General features: G+C 38.5%; 1 protein-coding gene across 10 annotated transcripts in view; it reads left to right on the forward strand.

The window, feature by feature from the left end:
- MPHOSPH9 (M-phase phosphoprotein 9) overlaps positions 1-22517 on the forward strand; it is a 56153-nt gene that overhangs the window by 16139 nt on the left and 17497 nt on the right. For 9 of the 10 annotated variants that reach the window (XM_060118661.1, XM_060118666.1, XM_060118670.1 and 6 more), the window contains 10 exons: positions 298-388; positions 1830-1936; positions 4928-5053; positions 5216-5676; positions 6000-6155; positions 9835-9922; positions 11741-11956; positions 19511-19558; positions 20478-20542; positions 21950-22051. In XM_060118661.1, the coding sequence (XP_059974644.1) occupies positions 298-388; positions 1830-1936; positions 4928-5053; positions 5216-5676; positions 6000-6155; positions 9835-9922; positions 11741-11956; positions 19511-19558; positions 20478-20542; positions 21950-22051 (1460 nt within the window). The remainder of the gene's footprint in view (positions 1-297; positions 389-1829; positions 1937-4927; positions 5054-5215; positions 5677-5999; positions 6156-9834; positions 9923-11740; positions 11957-19510; positions 19559-20477; positions 20543-21949; positions 22052-22517) is intronic. The other variant, XM_060118667.1, reaches the window with a different exon arrangement.

Genomic DNA, 22517 nt, shown 5'->3' on the forward strand with positions numbered 1-22517 from the left:
TCCATAAATACATTTTCTTTCTGAACTCATAATGTCTGCTTCAGGTTTCCTCTTTCATCTCCACAGAGAATCAAAACAAACTTTTGTAAATTACACAGGAATAGAAAATCCTTCATTGTTAATTCCTGTCATTTTGCAATTCTTGTAACCATGGGGAAAACCAGGCTTGCTTTCTTTGTGAACCTCTGAAAGTTTCTCTATGCCTGGGTTTGACACCTGGCTCTTATTCTTTGTGTCAGCAGTTTGTGCCTAATGATTTTTAGCTGGCAACTAATGGCTTTCTTTCTTGAATTGTAGTCTGATTTCACTGCTGCTACACATTCTCGAGCTTTTTACCTCAACAAACCAGATGAGAGTCCAAATTGTTGGATGTCTGATTCAGGAACAGGTATGATACTTATATTTCTAAGGAGTTTTTTTCAAAATAATAATGTGCGCATTCCTCATAGGGTGATAATCATGTATATTAGAGTGGTTTCTGTAAAAGTATTATGTGTTGTCTTGTGCCTCTGGTAGCTGTAACTTCCTTACTTGCCTTACTTTGTGTTACAAGTTCTGTAAAGGTAGAAAGAAGTACTTTTGCAGTTATTTCAAACAGCTGCAAAAATCATCTCAGCATTTTTCAGATACTCCAAAATGAATTAAGAAATTCAAACTGTCTGTAAGCCATTCTTCACTCTCCACGGTGAGCTTATTTTAGCTTTAATGGCTTTACATACTGACTCCTTTTTCCCTCAATCCCACATCCAATTCAGGATGAATCAGCTTTGCCTTGTGAAAATTACCATGATCCGATCACCTGTCACCACCTTCCTGCTCTCACCCTAACAGAGCCCCATCACCTGTCCCCTGGGTTCCCGCGAGCTTCCTAACCAGCCTCCCTGCTTTCACCCTTGCAGCTTCCATCTGTTCTCAACACAGTAGCCAATGTGATCCTTTTTAAAGACAGGTCAGATCTTGTGACTCCTCCGCTCAAGCCCTGCGGTGGTTCCACTTCCCGCAGAATAACAGCCGGGAGGGAGTCTGTCCTTACAGAGGCCTGCGGGCCCGAGACATCTCTCTCTGCTCTTCGACCTCACTGTCTGCTGCTCTCTCCCTTTCTCTGCTTCAGTAGAGAGGCTGTTTGCTCAAATATGCCAGATAAGTTCTCATTTTAGGGCTTTTGCTTTGGCTGCTTCCTGTATGTGGAATGTTCTCCCCCGCCCCTTACGGGGGAGCTCCCTCATATACGGCTAACGCGACCAGCCTTGACCACCCTATTCAAAAAGAGCGCCTGCGCTCCCTTCCACACGCACTGCATATTCCCTTACACTGGTTTTTAAATTTTACTAGAGTGCTTACCACCTTCTGAAATGCTGTGTGTACTGCATGATTGACTTACAGTTCACGGCTCACTCTTCACGCCTCCTCCTCCCCAGCTGGTACAGCAAACGCTCAATAAGGATTTGAATGATTGAATTCTTTAGATTGCTTCTATGTACATCTGTACTGCGCATAAAGGAATTGTCTTTTAAAAAAATATTTTTTAAATTGCACGAATTTATCTTGACTTTTAATAATATGATAGTTCAGTTTAAAATATTTGGATCATTAAGTTAGGACTCATATATGGCAAGGCATTTATGTGAATTTTTTCCCTTCCAAATTCAATTTCCTGTATCCAGATAGCCAAAAATTTCCCATATTTAATTTTCTTTAGGTAAAAATAAGTTATTCTAGAACACATACTTCCCATGTTTAATTTTCTTTAGGTAGAAATAAGTTACTCTAGAAAGCATTTTTGTTCTTTTTCCTCACCCTTATCTATTCTGTGTATTTGTTCACATTAGGACTGACTTACTGGAAACTGGAGGAGGAGGACATGTACCACTCTTTGCCTGAGACTTTAGAGAAGACGTTTGCTCCAGCCTCCTCCATGGATATATCACCAAGCCAGGTAATTTAATAACCCACGATGCACGTGTGTATTTGTTATACAATTGTGTACACTATTTCATTTACAAAGTTTGTATTTTTCAATTTCTGATATACAGAAAAAAGCATGGGCTTTAAATCATATCTGCCTGCTTTCAGATTTGGTCTCTGTCATTCACTGCCTATGTGATCTTAGGAACGTTACTTAAAAATGGAATTAAAAATGCCTGGTTAGTGTTTTGTGAAATTAAATGACATGATTTTGTGCCCACTATTTTAAATATAGTAGGTACACAAATAAACTTCTTCCCCCGTTCCCAGGCGTGGTTTTGATTTTCTGTTCTGTTACACCCTCCCGCTGATCTGTTTGTATCATAATTATGAGCAATTTAATTTGCTGTTTTGATTTTCTTTGAGCAAGAAATGTAAATATTTTGTTGACTTGAGAGCAAAGAAATAAAAATATCCAGTATGTGTACATCGATGTATATATCTCACTTGTGTTTAGATCAGGAGATGAGAGAATAGGTTGGAGGAAGGGAGAGATACAATTAAAGTAACCAGGAGAGCTGTAAACACGTGTGACAGGCATAGACGGACAGGACAGCGTGGGACCAGTGTAGTTTTGGACATCGGAGTCCCAGAGAGGGCGGGAACCAGCATTCTGTCCTTCAGGAAAGGAGGAAAAAAGAGACAGATAAACACTAGGAAGGAAGGGTGGGGGAAGTGAGATTGAGGGGTCTGGGAGACTCAGTGGGCTTTGCAATCACAGGGCTCACTGTGTGTGTTTCTTGGTCTTCAACATCAGTAAATTAACACTATATTTTGTTGACTCAAAATATAAAGTTGCCATCAATTTTAAGACTTCCTGTTTCATATTCTACCAAGAAAAAAAATTCATCCATCAGACGGATACAATGCTTTCTTATCCCTTAGAATTTATATTTTGTAGACTTAAACATATATTTTTATCCTATAATTCTCGTACATCCTTATGGATAATATAAGTGAAGTAAATTAGTTGAAACTTCTTTACCTACAGGAGCTTACACTCCACACTCCTCTCTTTTTAAGTCAGTGTTGGTTTCTGTGTTTTCCACATGCCGTTTCCCTTGGGCCACCAAGAGCATTGGTGACTTGGCATTTCTTTAAAAAAGGATGAAAGGCCTTGGTGTGCTGAGTTTTTACCTGGCTTAGTAGTTATGTAGGACTGGCCTGCTTTTGACTCTCAGATGGGGAATGTTGCTAAACATGTCTGATTCACTGTCCCTTAAATATTGCTTCTCAGGGGTTCCAGCGTAGCCTCTAGGGTTTTCTTCCAAGCTGCTGACACCTACTTGGCCAATTTTGAAAGCTTTTTTATTTGCTTATGAGCAGGCAGTGACAATTATGTCACAGCTGCTACTTGACCAAAGGCATTTGTAAGATGCTGTTAATTACAAGAAACATCCTCACTTCAGAGATGTTAAAATATGACAAGAAGAGAAATCATAAAAGTGGTGAAAAGGAAACTCCCTGGCAGTCCAGTGGTTGGGACTCTGAGCTCTCACTGCCGAGGGCCTGGGTTCAGTCCCTGGTTGGGGAACTAACATCCCACAAGCCACTCGGCACACCAAAAAAAAAAAAAAAAAAAAAAAAAAAGGTGGTGAAAAATATTACCTTGTATTACAGTGAGCTGTCAATAGAATAGTTGCAACTGTTCACCCAGGGCAGGATTCCTCAGGCTGTAGCCATAGTCCAAGGGCTGCTGCTTGGCATAGATTTCAGTGCCTGAAAAGGCTTCCAGGTTGTTGGTGTATAAGAAGTAAAATTTCAAAGCAGGATTATAGAAATTGTGGTAAATTTTAAGGGTTTACATTTAACAAATTAATGCCTTTAATGCCCACACAAAAAGTATACTTAATTGTCTTTTTCACAAGCTAGTTATAGAGTTTATTAAAAAAAACATTAGTTCCTGGTGCTCCGCAGCCTGTCTATGTAGGGTCTGGAAATGGGACAGTTTAAAAGTTTAAAGCTCTAGGACGAATGTGTTCTTTCAGTGCTTTCAATGTATCTCACGCTCAATCTGTAATCTCATTTGAGAGAATGTCCACGGTTTAAATTTGAGGCCCAGGGTTCAATGGTACCCCTGTCACGCCCTACAATAAGTCCCACATTGAAATAATTTAAGCCCAGTGTTTTAGTATTTGGAGTTTAGGTTTGTAACACTTCCAGTGTAGCAAAGCCCTGATTTCAGCTGATTTCAGTAGAAGTTAGGATTGTATCTTCTTCTTTTTTTTTAAAAAAAAAATTTATTTATTTATTTGGTTGTGTGGGGTCTTAGTTACGGCATGTGGGCTCCTTAGTTGTGGTATGCAAACTCTTAGTTGCGGCATGCATGTGGGATCTAGTTCCTCGACCAGGGATCAAACCTGGGCCCCTTGCATTGGGAGTGAGGAGTCCTATCCACTGTGCCACCAGGGAAGTCCCCATATCTTCTTATTTTACTAATTAAAAAGGGGTCTTATTTTCATTGGGTAACTTCTTTCTTAACACTTCTTGTTGTCTGCCAACTCTTAAACACGAATATAACTACAGAGCTGGGGAGCTCCACCTTTTGACACCTGTCCCTTTGGGTCACAGGAAATTAATCTGGCCAGAAGTTCTCTTGCCCTGCTTCCTTCACTTATTATGAAGTCCTTTCTTACCTCAAAACTTGGTTCTTATTTTGAGTAAGGAGATTACCAAGGATTTTATTCTTTGGAAGTGTTCTTAGGCTGCTAAATATCTTAGGTTTAAATTATCCCCTTAATATTTATTGTTAGAGGGTATGAAAATTTTTTCATTCTGAGGGAGCCTCATAATAGGTAATGACTTCCAAACTGTTATTACAAATCTGGCAGTCTGGCATCTCAGTTTATTTTAAATTTTTCAAAAATTTTTTTATGGTGCTGATCTTGATATCAGGAAAGTAAACTTTTTTCATCATTGATTCGTTGATAATATTTAAATAATTTTGTTTCGTATCTTTAAGTCTAATACTAGTAATGAGATGAAGCTACCATCACTGAAGGATATTTATTATAAAAAACAGAGGGAAAACAAGCAGTTACCTGAGAGGAATCTCCCTTCTGCTTCCAACCCAAATCATCCACCGGAGGTAAAGTTGACAGCACTCTGCTGAGTGACAATGAAAGATGACTCATGACTCTTAACTCTCATCTTGAGCTTCCTTTTCCCTAGGAGATCTAAAGCCTACTCACTTGAAAACAAAAACTGAGTACAGAGGGCGAGAGCTTACTGTTGTCTGTCTTTTTTCTAGGTACTGACTCTAGACCCAACATTACACCTGAAGCCAAGTCAGCAGATTTCAGGGATTCAGCCACATGGCTTTTTGAATGCCCTTGATGACAGAATATCCTTCTCACCGGACTCTGTTCTAGAACCTAGTATGGCTAGTCACTCTGACATAGACTCGTTTTCACAAGCAAGTCATGTTACTTCTCAGTTACCTGGATTCCCAAAATATCCTTCAAATACAAAAGTTTCTCCAGTGGACTCTTGGAAAAATCATGCATTCCAAAATGAAAGTAGGACCAGTTCCACGTTTCCTGCAGTATATACTATTGGTAGTAACGACACCTCAGTCAACAGTGTAGATGAAGAAAACACTGGCCTGGTACCTTTTGCCTCAGTCAGTCAGTCCCAGCTTCCAGGTACAGCCAGTGGTGTCCCAGAATGCATTTCACTGACGTCCCTGGAAGATCCTGTGATATTGTCTAAGTATGTATTTCAGTGAATGGCTTGTAATGTCCATAGGTTTTTTACGATGTCTGCTTGAATTATGGAAATTGTTTTTATTGAACTTCAGTAATGTATAAAAAATTAAAAAGATAATATAATGTTTATAAGGTAGACCATCTAAAAAATAATGTCTTTTTTTTTTGCTTTATTGTCATCTTGTGTATTAATCTATTATATTTTCTGTGGGTGTATAAAGGAAAAAGGCTGTATTTTTGTGTATGAGAATCATTATGTTCTTGGTTTTTCTTACCATGATAGTGAGGAGATGCTTTCTAAATGATGTTTTTTCCTCTCACCAACAGGGTTAGGCAGAACCTGAAGGAAAAGCATGCTCGACACATCGCAGATCTTCGAGCTTATTATGAGTCAGAAATAAATAGTTTGAAACAGAAACTGGAGGCAAGAGAAATTCCTGCAGTTGAAGATTGGAAGAAAACCAATCAAATTCTTGTAGACAGGTAAGACTTATAATTTAACTGTAAAGTTAGTGTTTCTCCAACTTGGATATATTATTTTCCCCAAAGTATAACATATTGTGATGTTAAAACACTTTGAAAATGTGTGCTTTAGATTTGAAATTTTTTCACAAAGAAACATGTTTGCCTAAGTAAGTATTTTTAAAGATTTGAGGGAATTCCCTGGCAGTCCAGTGGTTAGGACTCCTTGCTGTCACTGCTTAGGGCCCGGGTTCAATCCCTGGTTGGGGAACTAAAATCCTGCAAGCCGTGGGTGCAGCCAAAAAATAAAGATTTGAGCCATCCTCTTACAAAACACTGATAATTGATGAGGACATTTGTTTTGTGTGGGCGAAATACTGAGATAGTTGAGCAGATTTTGTATATGTAAAGGAGTGTCATTTATGGGAGGATTAATGCTCTACCGATTCCCTAATAAGTCTATTATTGATGTCCTGGGGCAGTTCTCAACCTTTCTTCATACCCAGAAATGCATAACTTTAACCCAGACACTCATGAACCTGTGGAAACAGTTATCTCATTCAAAAAAACCATAGACACACAGGGGAGAATGGTCTTATACTAGGGATAGCTTTCCACTTATTTTAGAGAGAGAGAATCATTTACAAAATTTGATGCTTTTACTAGTATTAAAAACAGCGTACCTGAGGGACTTCTCTGGCTGTCCAGTGGTTAATTTAAGACTCCACGCTTCCACTGCAGGTGGCTTGGGTTCGATCCTTGGTCGGGGAACTAAGATCCCACATGCCATGCGGCATGGCCAAAAGAAAACTAAAAAAATAACAGCGTACTTGCAACATACTTTACAAATGGTATTAAACAGATTGAAAACTGGTAGAGTCTAGGTGACAACAAAGTCTTCTCTAGGGCAAAAAAGACAAAACCCCTTGAGAAAAGATTAGGAGGGAACTGAAATCTGATCCAGTTAACAGTTTAATTTGGAGAATTCTAGGAAAACTAGCTTTTATTTATTTATCTATTTATCTCTTTGGCTGTGTTGGGTCTTTGTTGCGGTGCGCAGCCTTCTCATTGCAGTGGCTTTTCTTGTTGTGGAGCAAGGGCTCCAGGCACGTGGGCTCAGTAGTTGTGGCTCACGGGCTCTAGAGCACAGGCTCAGTAGTTGTGGCGCATGGGCTCAGTTGCTCCGCGGCATGTGGGATCTTCCTGGACCAGGGCTATGAACCCATGTCCCCTGCATTGGCAGTTCTTAACTGCTGCGCCACCAGGGAAGTCCGGAAAACTAGCTTTTATACTAGTGTGTGGTTGCTGTGGTAGCTAACATGCTGTCTTAATCCTGATCGTTTCTATAGCTTCCATTTTGCTGTTGGTGGTGGCGATGGGGGTACAATGGCAGAGAAGTAGTTTGAAAAGAGCCAGGAAAAAAGGCCAGTTTTAGGTTTTCTAGGACAAAAAGAAAAGAGTAGATACCAGGCTGGGGGAAGTTTGTTCTTATTTTTGTTTTATTTTGTTTTTTAAGAAGGCACAGGTGACCACAGGTACTTCCTGTTAGAAAACAGAAGTCTGAAAGACGCCGACCAGTAGACCTTGTTGGGTCAAAGACGGGGTGCCAAAGAAGGGGAGCTAATTAAAACATCTTCATGTCTAGAAGCTGCTAGAGCACACGGAGCAGTGGGAGAATGTAGGAGGAGCAAATTGGAAGTCCGGGTTTTAAATAAGTGGTCGTGTTATAACAGTAACAGCAGCAATCTAGGTAGTGGAGTAAATGTACTGATAGCGTGCAAATGAAGAGCAACGCGTCATTTTCTCCTACCAGCACCCCTACAGGGCTTGATTCGGCCTCTACCATATAAAACTGTGTTACAGAGGACAGTAGAAACAAAATGAGAAGTTGCAGTTATTTAGAACTGGAAAAACGATTTACCTAAGACAAAAACCAATATTATGTTGTCAGTATACACAGCAGTTTTTTTCAAATTTCACAATTGCAAATTGGGGGGACCATTAACACTTATATTGTCACACAATTGCAACTTGAGGGTTGAGATCTCTGGCATACCGGAATCAGTGAGGTAATTACAACAGAAAAATAACAACACAGCAACACTTGACTATTTAGTGATCTTTGTTTCAAGAACAGTTTCATCAGTGTTTCCTTTCTGCAAGGCATTAATGCATAGTGGGTAGGAGCATGACTCTGGAGCCAGACTGCCTGGCTTAGAATCCCAGTGTGACTCTGGAAGAACTTAACTTCTCTGTCTCTGTATTCTCATCTGTAAAATGGGAATGATGACAATCCTAACTCAGAGGATTGTGAGGATGAGTGCAAAGTGCTTCACAAAGACTGAGTGTGTAGTCAGTGCTGAATAAATATTAGCTTTTATTCACAACACATCATTGAACACTGATTCAAAATGGTGACCAAATTCTTCCATGTATTTTCTTATTTTGAGGTTCTATGGTAATTAACTTTACAAAGAAAGTCTTTAATTATAAGAATAACACTCATGCTGATTTGAAATAGTACAGAAGGATTTATTATGAAGTCTTTCTACCCCATCTTCTGTTTTCACATCCTAGACTTAATTGTTTGCATCCCTCCAGAAGTTATAATGCATATACATATATATTTCTTCATAGATCACGTTATTTTATGCAGTTTTCTATATCTTGCATATTTAATTTTTATTTTTTAATGTGATAAAATGACAAAATCTACCATTTTAACTGTTTTTACGTTTACGGTTCACTGGCGTTGTCCATTCACATTGCTGTGCTACCGTCACCAGTATCCATTTCTGGAACTTTTTTTATCTTGCAGGACTGTCGTTCTATACCCATTAAACAATAACTCCCCATTACCCCCTCCCTCCAGCCCCTGGCAACCATCATTCTACTTTGTCTCTATTTGATGCTTCTGGGTACCTTGTAGAAATGGAATCACAGTGTTTGTCCTTTTGTGTCTGGTTTATTTCACTCAGCATAATGTCCTTGACGTTCCTCCATGTTGTAGCATGTGTCAGAATTTCTTTCCTTTTTAACATTGAATAATACTTCATTGTACACACCACACCACACCACACCACACACACACACACACACACACACTGCATTTTTTTTTTTTTTTTTTTTTTTTTTTATTTTTTTGCGGTATGCGGGCCTCTCACTGTTGTGGCCTCCCCCGTTGCGGAGCACAGGCTCCGGACGCGCAGGCTCCGGACGCGCAGGCTCAGCGGCCATGGCTCACGGGCCCAGCCGCTCCGCGGCATATGGGATCCTCCCAGACCGGGGCACGAACCCGTATCCCCTGCATCGGCAGGCGGACTCTCAACCACTTGCGCCACCAGGGAGGCCCTGCATTTTGTTTATATCCATTCATCCCTTGGTGGACACTTAGGTTGCTTCCATCTTTTGGCTATTGTGAATTTATGCTGCTATGAATGTGAATGTACAAATACCTGCTCATATCTTGCTTTGTTCACCTAATACTTGTTAGGGATCTTTTCAGATCATTTTTAATTTTTTCCGGATACTATAATATCAGGTTCATTGGATATATTTTACTAAAATGGCATCCTTAGTCTTGGCTAACATTGGAGAATTTGTTTTACCTAATATATTGGAGAATCAGTTAGATTTTTATAATACTTTTAAGAGGAAGGATCTTGTCTTTGATTGTTTTGTTTCAATATATGGTTTTTAGATGTGGCCAGTTAGATAGTGCTCTGAATGAAGCTACTAGTCGTGTGAGAACACTTGAAAATAAGAATAACTTGCTGGAAATAGAAGTGGTAAGTAAGTACTCTATTTTTTGTTGTTCTAGTGGCTTAATGTTAAAAATATAAGCTTTTTTATTAATTGAACTTTAGAGACGAATGAACAATTTTATAAAAGCATTGGTTATATGTTGCTTGTCTTCTTTAGGATGTTTTATTGTTACGTTTATATTTTGAATGCTGCTGGCTTCATATGATACTATAAACTTTTACCCTCGAAAAATTTTATTTTTTATTTGGGATATAATTTGCATATCATAAAAGTCATCCTTCTAGAGTGTATAATTCAGTGGTCTTTAGTATATTCACAAATTTATGCGACTATCACCACAATTAATTTTAGAACTTTTTTCCTCACTTAGAAAGAAACCCCAAACCTCTTAGCCATCTCCCCCCATTACATGCTCTGCTCAGCCATGAGCAACCACTGCTCTGCTTTCCGTTTCTATGGGTTTACCTATTCTGGGTATTTGATGTCAACGGAATAAAACCATATGTGACGTTGTGTGTCTGGCTGCCTTCACTGAGCATCAGGTTTTCAAGGTTCATCCATAGTGTAGCACGGACCAGGACTTCACTCTTTTTTATAGCAGAATAATATTCTGTAGTATGGATACACCACATTTTGTTTATCCATGCATCAGGTGATGGATGTTTGGGTTATTTTCACTTTTTGGCTATTATGAATGATAGTGCTACGAACATTTATATTTTCAAGATTTTATGTGGATGCATTTTCAGCTTTCTTGGGTGTATAACTAGGAATGCTTAACCTTTCCTCTTAAATAACTTTTCTTTCCCGTGCATTACCAAGTTTTATTCTTCTGTGCATAATTTTACAAACAGTGTTTTCTGTAAAATGCCAGTTTTATTCTAGACATTGTTTCTTTGTCTTTGATGGGTTTTTTGTTTGTTTGTTGTTTTTTGATGCTGAAACCGGGATAGTTTTGATGTTTTTTTAAGTTATCTTTGTCTCCTTCTAAACTATAAACTTCATGAAGTCAGGGACCTTTCTTGTTGATCTTTTTTTTTAAAAAAATTTAATCAATTAATTTATCTATTTTTGGCCGTGCTGGGTCTTTCGCCGCCCACGGGCTTTCTCTAGTTGCAGCGAGCAGGGGCTACTCTTCATTGTGGTGTGTGGGCTTCTCATTGAGGTGGAGCACGGGTTCTAGGCGCATGGGCTTCAGTAGTTGTGGCACACGGGATCAGTAGTTGTGGCTCTACACAGGCTTAGTTGCTCCGTGGCATGTGGGATCTTCCCGGACCAGGGCTTGAACCCGTGTCCCCTGCAGTGGCAGGTGATTCTTAACCACTGCTCCACCAGGGAAGTCCTCTTGTTAATCTTATATTTCTAGCACCCTAGTGCCTGCCATCTAGTGGATTTGCAATTAATGATTGTTGAATGAATATTAACATATCAGATGTTTTGAATTTTCTCTTTTATTTTCATTGTAAGTGAGAGAATGGGGTAAGAAATGCTTTTTTTCCCCTCTAACTATCAATGTGGGGCAACAAATTCCAGCTATGCTTTTGGAATCATTTCCCTAATAGCCGTGGCTATTTTTTCCTCATTAAAGTCATCTACAGGTGAGTCCTGGAATCAGAATGCCTCAGACAGTGGCTTTCTGTGTATTATTCTATAGGGTAATCCTTTCTAGTCTCCATCCCGGGATATAACAGAATATATCAAATGTGTTCATTTCCATTTATGTGTTTTGTTTTATTACTTTTCTTCTATGTTTAAGGTCCACAGAGGATTAGCTGCTATCGAGACATCTCTTGTTTTACGATTACTAAGCGCAGTGTATTGTCCCCGCCTTTGTCCTGTAGAGTGACCTTAGAGGACGCTTCAGTGCAGCCAGCAGTGCCTCCAAAAGTTTGCAGGGACGAATTGAGGAAATGAGAACGAGTAATAAAGAAAAAGACAATACCATCATTCGACTGAAATCTAGACTTCAGGATTTAGAAGAGGCATTTGAGAATGCTTACAAACTCTCAGATGATAAAGAAGCAAGACTAAAACAAGAAAATAAAATGTTTCAAGATGTAAGTGACAAGTAACTCAGTGACATGGTTGGCTAAAAGTAATTTCAGATATTGTAGTGTTACAAGCTATTATGATGTTTTCCACCTTTATTTTCATTTTACGTAACTTTGCTGTAGCTGCAAATATACGTGTACTTTTCTGATCGAGTTAGTTGGGTCTTATCTTAAAGCAGGAAGTCAGGGCTTTCAGAACTATGGTGTCACTCCCACGCCTTTCTGTCTCTAGCAGGGCAGCCTTTGAGCTATCTTAAATCAACATCTGTGTGTCTGGCAGGTACAACGGACCAGATTTAGAACAGGCTTGATAAAATTTTTCATTTTGATTTAATTTCACTTAAAATTTAGATTTGTAGAACATTGAAACTGGATTAGGTTTTAGGTTTTTTTTTAAAAAAAGTAAAATCTGAAAGTATTTCGGCTGTTGATATTTTCTTCCTGATAGCTTTAGATTTGATTCTTGCTGCTTTGTTTTTTAAAATTTATTTTCATGAAGATAATACATGTAAATGGTTTAAATGGTCAAATATCAAATGAGAAACAGCAATCTTCTTCACCTCTCCCTATCTTGGAGTCCTCTACCCTAGAAGCCATTATTTTTAGCTCTTTTAGCCATTCCTTCTGAAGTTTTGCTCCATGTTTCTAAGTAACAAACTTACATTGCTCTTTTTTTATCCCCATCAGTTTCAGACATTACATATCGACTACTCTCTGTGCAAGGTCACAGTGTAGCTTTCTTATATCATTTGCTCCCCAAACAAACACTCCCCCTCTCTTTCCAACGTGCTTGATGTATTGAATTGATTCTGAGAAGCTTATTCTTTTTTTTTTTTTTTTTTTTGCGGTACGCGGGCCTCTCACTGTTGTGGCCTCTCCCGTTGCGGAGCACAGGCTCTGGACATGCAGGCTCAGCGGCCATGGCTCACGGGCCCAGCCGCTCCGTGGCATGTAGGATCTTCCCAGACCGGGGCACGAACCCGTGTCCCCTGTATCGGCAGGCGGACTCTCAACCACTGTGCCAGCAGGGAAGCCCGAAGCTTATTCTTTTACATTTGAACAACTCAGAAATTGGAATGCATCTTTATAGTGTCATATTTTAATTGGCAGCACTTTTTCCTCTTAGTATTTTAGTAAATAATATTAAATAGCATGATTTCTATTTAGTGGTGTCTTAGACTTTAAATATGATATATTATCATATATAAATGAATCAGAATTCAGTGTTTCTTATGTCTATGCAGATATTTTTCAAAGCTAAGCTGCAGTGTTCAGTGATTGCATTTCCTTTCTCTTACAACTTTTATTTTTCCTAGACTTAATAATTGCCTTGTCTCTTTATCTGCTTGCTTAGTTTTTTTACATGCATAGCACTTCCTTTCCTCCCGCCTCCCCAGTATCCTTGCTTCAGTCTGAACTGATTGCCCTCGAGGTCTGATACACAGATTTCTAGGACTTGCCTTTGTCATCATCCTGGGAATTGTCTTCGCTTCTTTTCTGTATTGAATCTGTCCTTTTGTGTGGATTCTATATCTTCTTTCTTGGTTTAACTCTGTTTTGCTAGAGTACATCTCCTGAGAAAAAGAAGGCATAAGAGACAAATTTTGAGGCCTTCCATATCTGAAAACTTTTATAGTTGCAGTCACACTTTACTTTTTAAACAATATTTTTTAGAACAGTTAGAATTACAGAAAAATTGAGATAGTGGAGTGTTCCCATGTGCCCCACACCATTTCCCCTGTTATTAACATCTTGCATTAGTACCATACCTTGGCCACAATTAATGAGCCTTTTTTTTTTTTTAATGTTTGTTTATTTTGGCTGCTCCGGGTCTTAGTTGCCACATGCAGCCTTCTAAGTTGAGGCGTGCGGACTCTTGGTTACAGCATGCATGTGGGATCTAGTTCCCCGACCAGGGATCTAACCCAGGCCCCCTGCATTGGGAGCAGGGAGTCTTATCCACTGGACCACCAGGGAAGTCCCAATGAGCCAATATTGATACATTATTATTAAGTAAACACCACAGTTTATTCAGATTTCCTTGCTTTTTTCCTAATGTTCTTTTTCTGCTCCAGGACTCCCTCTAGGAGACCAGATTACATGTAGTCTTCATGGCTTCCTAGGCTCCTCTTGGCTGTGACAGTTTCTCAGACTTTTCCTGTTTTTCATGATCTTGACAGTTTTGAGGAGAACTGGGCAGGTATTTTGCAGTATGTCCCTTGGGATTTGTCTAATATTTTTCTCATGATTAGACTAGGGTTATTAGGAGGAAAATCACAGAGGTAAAGTACCATTTTGGGCATATCATACCAGCAAGCCCTATGTTTTTTATTCCTTTATAGTCATTTTAGTAAAGTTTCAGGAGGGAGTGCATATGAACACTCCATTCGGTGTGCCATATTTGATTAGGACTCTACATGGTTCGGTTATTACTGTTCTCATTCATACACATTAATAGTGTAATTTTAGTGTATGTGAGTACATGAGCTCCTGGTTTTTAAAACTTGTACTTCTTAACATCAGACCTACAGAAACTTGCAAAAATTGTGTGAATAATTTTCATATACCCTTCACCTAGATTCTGAAAGTTAACATTTTATAATATGTGCTTTACCATTCGGTCCACATATAGTTTAAAGATTTAAAAAAAAATTTTTTTTTCCAAACTTTTTTAGAGTAAGTTAGAGATATAATGCATCTTTATCTCTAAATACTTCAACATCTATTTCTTAAAAACAAGGGCAGTCTTTTATATAACCATAGCAAAATTAGGAAATTAACATTAATATAGTAATCTAACTTATACATGCCATTCAATTTTTTGCAAATTATACCACAAGTATTCCTTATACCAAAAGAAACGTTTTTTCCCTTGTTCAGGATCCGATCCAGGACTACATGTTGCATTGAGTTGTCACATCTCTTTTATCTCCTTTAACCTAGAGCAGATCCTCAGTTTTTCTGTCTTTTTTAACCTTAAAACTCTTTGAAGATCATAGACTAATTATTTTATAGAACTACGCCTTCTAACATGGTAGCCTGTAGCCACATGTGACTATTTAACTTTACACTGATTGCAATTAAGTAAAATAAACAGTTCAGTTCCCCAGTTGCACTGTCCACATTTCAAGTGCTCAGCGGTCACACGTAGGTAGTGGCTGTGGTGTCGGGCAGCGTGGGGGGACTGCATCCATCATCGCAGAGAGTTCGTTGGCCAGCACATTGTGGTATGGTCCTTAGTTTGGGTGTGTGTTTCTTCACAGTTAGATTGGGTTGTCGTGATGCACAGGAGCCCCTCTTAGCACTTCCTGTTAGGAGGCCCGTGTGAACTGTGTGGGTGTCAACTCCAGCCACTTGGTGAAGGTGGGGTTTGCCATGGGTCTCCACTGTAAAGTTATACCCTGCCTCTCCCCCACTGCAGTTAACATGTAACTTATGAGAGGGTAATTTAAGGCTCTGTAAATCACGTTTTTCTCATCAAACTTTTACCCACTAGCTGTAGCATGCCCTGATGTGTCTTGCCTGAAACCACTAATTACTGTGGCGGCTGCCAAATGGTGTTTTTTCTATCTCTATGATTCCCTCTACATTTTACTGCAGGGAGTAGTCCTCCTTTCTTTTTTATTTCTGCTTATCAGCGTGGACTCATGGATTCTTATTTTATTCAGTGAGGTAGTCTTTTTTACTCTGTTTATTATTTTGATGCTTTGGCCTGAGGGGTACGTGTGAAGCTAGCTTCTGTGGCCTTCTGACAGGTTCCCGTCATTCTAGACTTCCTGCCACAGCCAGATGTTCCAGGCCCATCTTGTACTTTTCTAGCCCTGGCCCTAAGTCAGTCATTTTTCCCCAGAGCCCTGGTTCCTTTAAGTGGAAGATGGTATTCAGAAACTTAAGATCTAGGTATGTTCATTGCTTCTGGGATGTCATTGTTTTTAATTAAAAACCGATCATTGTTTGAGTAGCAGTGAAGCGCAAAGGATAGGTAGAATGTTGTTTTCAGCTGAAATTGCATGACTATTTCCAGGGATAGCACTGACTTTTTCCACATTAATCATGTCAGATATTTTAAGCATACAGAAAGGTATAGAGTAATGCATTAAATCCCCATATACTGGCCATCCGTAGATACTGTTGAAAGACCCTCTTCTATTCCTCTCTCTCCCACCCTAGAGGCGCCTGCTGTGCTAAGTGTGCTCTTGGTTATCCCCACTCTGTTCTTTTTACTTCTACTATATATGCACGTTGTTTTAAACAATGTATAGTAATGTTTCGTATGTGCGTAAACCATACATGAATTGTATTGCACTGTATCCTTCTAGCACCTGTTTTTCTCTCAACATTGTTTCTAAGATTGGCCGTGTTGATACATGTAGTTTTTATTCTTTTTTATTTAAACATTTGTATGTGAAATATTTCTGGTATATACAAAGGTATAAAGAATAATATAACAAATACATGTAGACCGACCCACCACCCACCTTAGGAATTAAAATACTGTAGATGCCGTTGAGGCCCTCCATGTACCTTTTCTGATCACCTCTGCCTTCTTAGAAGTAATCGGTCTGAATGGTGTGAATGTCATTCCCATGTCTGTCTTTGTATCATCATGTTTGTATGGTTGCTTAGTCAGTGTTGTTTGTTTGGCATATCTTAAAACTATAAATGCTATCATACTGTATTTACTGTTCTGAAACTTTTTTTCCTTTGTAAGCCTTATCCAAGCTGATACAAACAGCACTAATTCACTTGTTTTCATCCCTGTGTAGTATTCCATTGTGTGAATATTCCACAATTTATTTATCCATTTTCCTGCTTCCAGTTTCTTTTTGTTGCTGTTATGAGCCACACTACCATGACCATTCCTATATATACCTCCTGTGCCAATGTGTGCAAGTACCTCTGGGGTATTGTTGCAGTTACCAGAGCTGTAAAACAAATGACCTCCAAACTGGACATATTCTCCTCATGGGCTCGGTGGTCTAGGAACTTGGACTGGGCTTAACAGGGGCAGCTTATCTTGGCCCAGCATTATCTGGGACCTTAGCTGGAAACTCAGAAGCTGGGGCCTTTGATGATGGCTGTTGACTAAGACTGCAGTTCTTTCCATGTTTCCTCCCATGTGGCCTCATTTGGGCTTCTTTGCAGCATAATGGCTGAGTACCAAGGACAGGCGTCCTGAAAGAGCTTCCTGACAGCCACAGTGCCTTTCATGACTAGCCTTCTGGAAGCTTTCTAGCATCTTCTTTTTATCCCTGGTATTCTGATAGTCCATAACAGTGTTTGGGGCATAGGTTCTTCCAATCTGGAAATTAATGTCTTTTAGTTCTACAAAACTTGCTGATGTTATTTCTCTATTAATTTCCTGCCTCTCTCTCTTCTCTTTCTCTGGAACTTTTATGAGTAGATGTTGTATTGCATGGGTTGATTCTCTAAGACTTATTTATGTTTTAGTGTTCATCAAGACCTCTTTGTCCTTTATCTTCCAGTCTTAGTATTAATTATGTCTTTTCTCATTTTTACTAAGAGCTCTTTATTCTCTGATGGCTAGTTTTTCAAAGCTTTCTGGTCTTGTTTTGTGACTATAACATTGTTATTTCTCTGAGGATATTAATAATAGCTTTCTTTTTTAAAAAAGATTTATTATTTATTTTTGGCTGCATTGGGTCTTAGTCACGGCACACAGGATCTCTATTGAGGCATGTGGGATCATTTGTTGTGGCGCATGGGCTTCTCTCTAGTTGTGGCGTGCGGGTTTTCTCTTCTCTAGTTGTGGCGCGTTGGGTTCCAGAGCACATGGGCTCTGTAGTTTGAGGCATGTGGGCTCTAGTTGAGGCACGTGAGCTCAGTAGTTGTGGCACGTGGGCTTAGTTGCCCCGTGGCATGTGGGACCTTAGTTCCCTGACCAGGGATCGAACCCACATCCCCTGCATTGTAAGGCGGATTCTTTACCACTGGACCGCCAAGGAGGTCCCAATAATAGCTTTCTTTTGATACTTTCCTTTAGATTTGGTTCATTATTTCTTCTAAGTTAACCTTTCATTTTGATTTGAAGTCTGTTTCATATGGAAGTTTTTTTTTCAAATGTTGGTTCTTTGGTAGGTTCACATTTAAGAGGGAGGCGGTAAAAAGCTATTTGGAGACTCTGTGTGCACAGATGGGACTTACTTCCTGGTACCTTCACTTACAAGCAGTTGTAAGTGATGCACCAGGCATTTGGTTAGGGAACCTCCAGGTGTGAATGTGTCTTTTTTTTGGGGGTTGTTCAGTTTTCCCAAAGGAAGGTCTTCTGGTTTCTTGTCTGGAACCTATCAGCCAGGCTCTGGTGGCAGTGAGGGAGGGGAGAGTCAAGTGGGTTTTTTTTTTTTTTTTTTTTTTTTGAAGACTTTTCCTTAGTCATTTTCTCTTTGTCTCTTTGCCTCCTCCTCACACCCTGCTATCATACTTGTGTTTCCAAAGTTGCATTTTTCTCTCACAGTCGTGTCTTCTATGCCCTATTGCCTGGCTGAACAGTCCACTGCTGTATGGGATGGGAAGAGGCCCTGGGCTCTAACCCAGGACTTTGAACCAGTTTCCTGTGGTCAGCCCTGTGCTTCAGCCCTGCCCACCACTGAACCTGGGGTTCAAGCTGTGAGCCTCTCAGGGTTATGAAGAGATCAGCCTACTTGCCATCAGCATCCTTTATTCAGACTCTGGAAGTTGTGGCCTTGTTGCATCTTCATTGAAATCTCTCACTCTGTTGCTGTTACCTCTTTTGTTTTCTCTTTAATTGCTTCATTGTTAATTTAGTGGGATCTCTGGATAAAAAGAATATCCGGTGATGAATCTCTCTTCTTTCACCAGAAGTCTCACTTATGTATTTTTGAATAAATTACCTAATTATATTAGACTTTGGGAATTGTTCCTTTACTCTGTGGAACTAACTTAACAAAAGGTAGTGTGCAACAATTCCAAAGAGAACAATGCAAATACATTTTAATCTTTTCAAATACTGCTTACTTAAAGGGCACTGACTGAAATAAATTATTTGTTTTACTTTCTATTTTGAAATAAATTCAAATTTACAGAAAACTTGCAAGAACTGTCATACTCCTATATCCTAGGATCACCAGTTAACATTTTGCCATATTTGCTTTATCATGTCACATATATATATATTTTCACACACATACATATATATATATATATATATATATATATATATATCTTTTTTTTTCTTGAACCATTTGAGAGTAAGTTGTAGACGTTGAGCCCCGGTACCTGTATACTTTTGGTATGTGTTTCCTAAGAAATACATCCATAGTCACAGAAAAATTATCCAAATAAAGAAGTCTAATACTGATGCAGTCCATATCCAGATTGTTCCTTTATGTCACCTTTTTCCTCAGTCCAGGATCCATTCACTTATCTCTTTAGTTGCCTTTAATCTGAAACAATGTGTTAACGTTTTTCTTTCATGACACTGGCATCTTTGAAGAGTAAGGGCAGTTATTTTACAGGCTGTCCCTCCGTTGATATTATAATATTTAATTTTGTGGTGCAATTCTTTGTTTTTCCTTGTAGCTTTTAGGAGAGTATGAGTCCCTTGGAAAAGAACACGAAAGAGTAAAGGTAACAGTTGATCATTCATGTTCTGAACTTCCTGTCGGGGCAAAAGCATTAGTTTGGAAGTCGAGAGATCTGACCCTTTCTCCCTTTCTCTTCCCCTCCTCTCTCCCCATCTGGCTATTTGAACTAGACCGCTCACTTATCCTCTCGTGTCAGTTTCCCTATTTTCAAATATCTGCCCATTTAACTCACAAATTTGTTGAATTTGTTCATTTAACAAATATTTATTGAATGGCTGTTGCATTTGAGATGGGATGAAATTTTTAGAAGAGGATAAAATGCCATACAAATGCAAATAATTATTTAATACTGTTTAAATATAAGGTTTCGTTTTTCAAAACATTAGCTTTTTGTGGGGTTGAGTTAATTATGTTAAATTCTTAATTAAAACTCTGTTTGGGATCTACATATTTGAATTCATTGAAACCCCACAATAAGTAAATGGGGTCCAAGTAGTTAAGTTGCATAAAATGCAGGGTTGTGATTCTTCAAGGTTAGTGAAAAGGCCTGCATAACTAGGTAGCCAAGATGTCTGGGGTTTCAGGGGCCAGTTGTTTTATCTGAAATCTCATCATTGCAGGTATTCGCTTTGCCATTTACTGAGGTTTCAGTCAAGTTTGTGTTTAAAATATGTCCATTTTAACACTGTTTCTAATCAAGCAAAGCATAATAGGCTTTGCTTATGAAACAGGGGGCTTCCACACAGCTATTTGTATAAACCAGTATTTTGCTCTTCGTTTTTTCCCTTGAATTATGTGTATTGGCTCTGTGGCTGATGCCATACTTGCTGAGTATCTGCATAATTTTCTTTGTAGCTCTCTGGTGTAGTCTCAGATTAGTTTTATATTATGCATTTTAAAAGAGAAGGAATACATCTGAATATTTATCTTCAGTTATCTGAATTTTTCCTTTATTTTCATAGGATACATTAAATAAAACTGAGAACAAATTGCTTGATGCACATACTCAGATTTCTGATTTGAAAAGGTAAAATATATTGTCTTACTAATAAGCAAATACCTCTAACTGTTCTTTCAGGCCTTAAATATGTGTCTATATTAAAAGTGATGAAAAAAGCTTTTCTTGGGATTTTTAAGCACATTGAGATTAGATTTTAATCCTTATCTTCCCTTCCCCTGGAAAGACATTTGATTTTAGCCAAAGATTTTAAAATGATTAGAATATATTGGTGGCTGTGCCTGAAAGGTGTGCACGTCCCCAAACTTTATGTATTTACTTAGCATAGGTAAAACCTAAGTGATATTAAATCATTGAAAAGAATTTTAAGAAGTAGTCTAATTCACTGAATTATCTTTGTGCTCCAAAAAGAAAATAGCATTCACACCAATTTTGTGGTTATCTACTTTCTTAAAGACCTGGTTTGAGGACTGTATTCATGATCTGATTTGCTTACTTAGGGAAGGAACAGTCGTTAAGTGGTCCCTATGGCAAATGATTAGATATTTCTAATTGGCTTTAGCATATTATTTTTGTAGTTTTATTTGGAGATAAGTGATGTCCCTGATTTAGAGATTTTATTGCACTCTTAAGGACTTCTCATAGGGAAGAACAGGAACACTGTCTAGCTTTCTTGTCTGCTCAAGTCTTTTCTGTGAAGCATTCAATTCTAGGGATCGTTTGTTATCAGTTTGGTATAAGCATTAGCCCTGTTAGAGCTTTCTCCCTCAAATCTTCCTTGCAACAGAGTAGGTAAGAATTTAAGTTTAAAAGATGAGATGGAGACATATTCAAAGTTTTAAAAGATAGAAAGAATGCCAAGATATCTGCAAAACAATTAACTGGCCAGAGTGCTTATTTTCTCTTGTTAAGCTTGAAGATAAGCTTTTATTCTGAACACAGCACAAATTAGATGAGCTGCCTGCAGGTAGAGAGTTGTTCAGAACAGGAAGTTCTTTTTAATAGCTCTGCTTTGGATGGTAAGCCTGCTTCCTTTTTTGTGAGAGCCTTACCCCTGTATATTTCATATGAATACATACGTATTAGAATTAAACATGTTAGAATTGCAGTTTATTTGATTGCTGAATTTATTTTATTTTTATTTAATTTATACTGTGTGTTTTTATCTGTAGTAAAATTTCTAAATTTCTTTTTACTTTCTGTATTAAATGTATTTGTGGTTCCCTTTTCCTTCAGTTGTAGCATATGAAATGCTCCTTTGTAGAGTTTTTTCTATTTGCCTTCCTATTTATTCTCCCTGATTTTTTTCAGCTTTTTAAAGTGTAATGTGGCTTTTTACTATGAAGAAGGTTTATGCATGTGCAGCTCTTTTGTCACCCCTTTCCTAGAAGTATCTGTTAAATAAGTAATTTGTAGTTGAGCTGTATTTTAAGTTTGTTGAAATGTACTTAATTTATCTTATTGCTTTTGAATTAGAACAATTTCAAAACTTGAAGCTCAGGTCAAGCAAGTAGAGCATGAAAATATGTTAAGTCTTCGTCATAATTCTAAAACTCCTATGAGACCCTCACGTGCCAAGTAAGTTACTTCATTTAATCTCTCTGTAAAGCTAGTAATAGGTGCACCCTGTAATTGAATTGAGACACTCATCTGTCTAAATCGTGAGGAGGACACAGTTAACTGTCATCACAGAACTTGATGCGTAAAAACATCTAACTGTTAGATATTGTGAAAGCTCATATGCAGAGGCATTTGCCGAAAGGTAATGTAGAATCAGATTGGGAGTGAGGAGAATTGGGATGTTTTATGGTTTTTGACTCTGCCCAGCTGTGTGACCTTAGGCAAATCACTTAATTTTTTGGAGCTCAGTTTTATCATCTGTAAAAACAAGGACATTGGGTTAGAACATCTCAAAAGGTCTTTTAGCCCTAAACTTCCAGAAATTTTATTCTCGTGTTAATGGAAAGAATTATGAAGATGGATCTGCATTAGGTTGTGTGGATTTTTCTTTTTAGTTTTTCCAAATTAGCTTTGTTATAATCTA

This window comes from Mesoplodon densirostris, chromosome 15 (genome assembly GCF_025265405.1).
Source record: "Mesoplodon densirostris isolate mMesDen1 chromosome 15, mMesDen1 primary haplotype, whole genome shotgun sequence".
NCBI classification, from domain to species: Eukaryota; Metazoa; Chordata; class Mammalia; order Artiodactyla; family Ziphiidae; genus Mesoplodon; species Mesoplodon densirostris.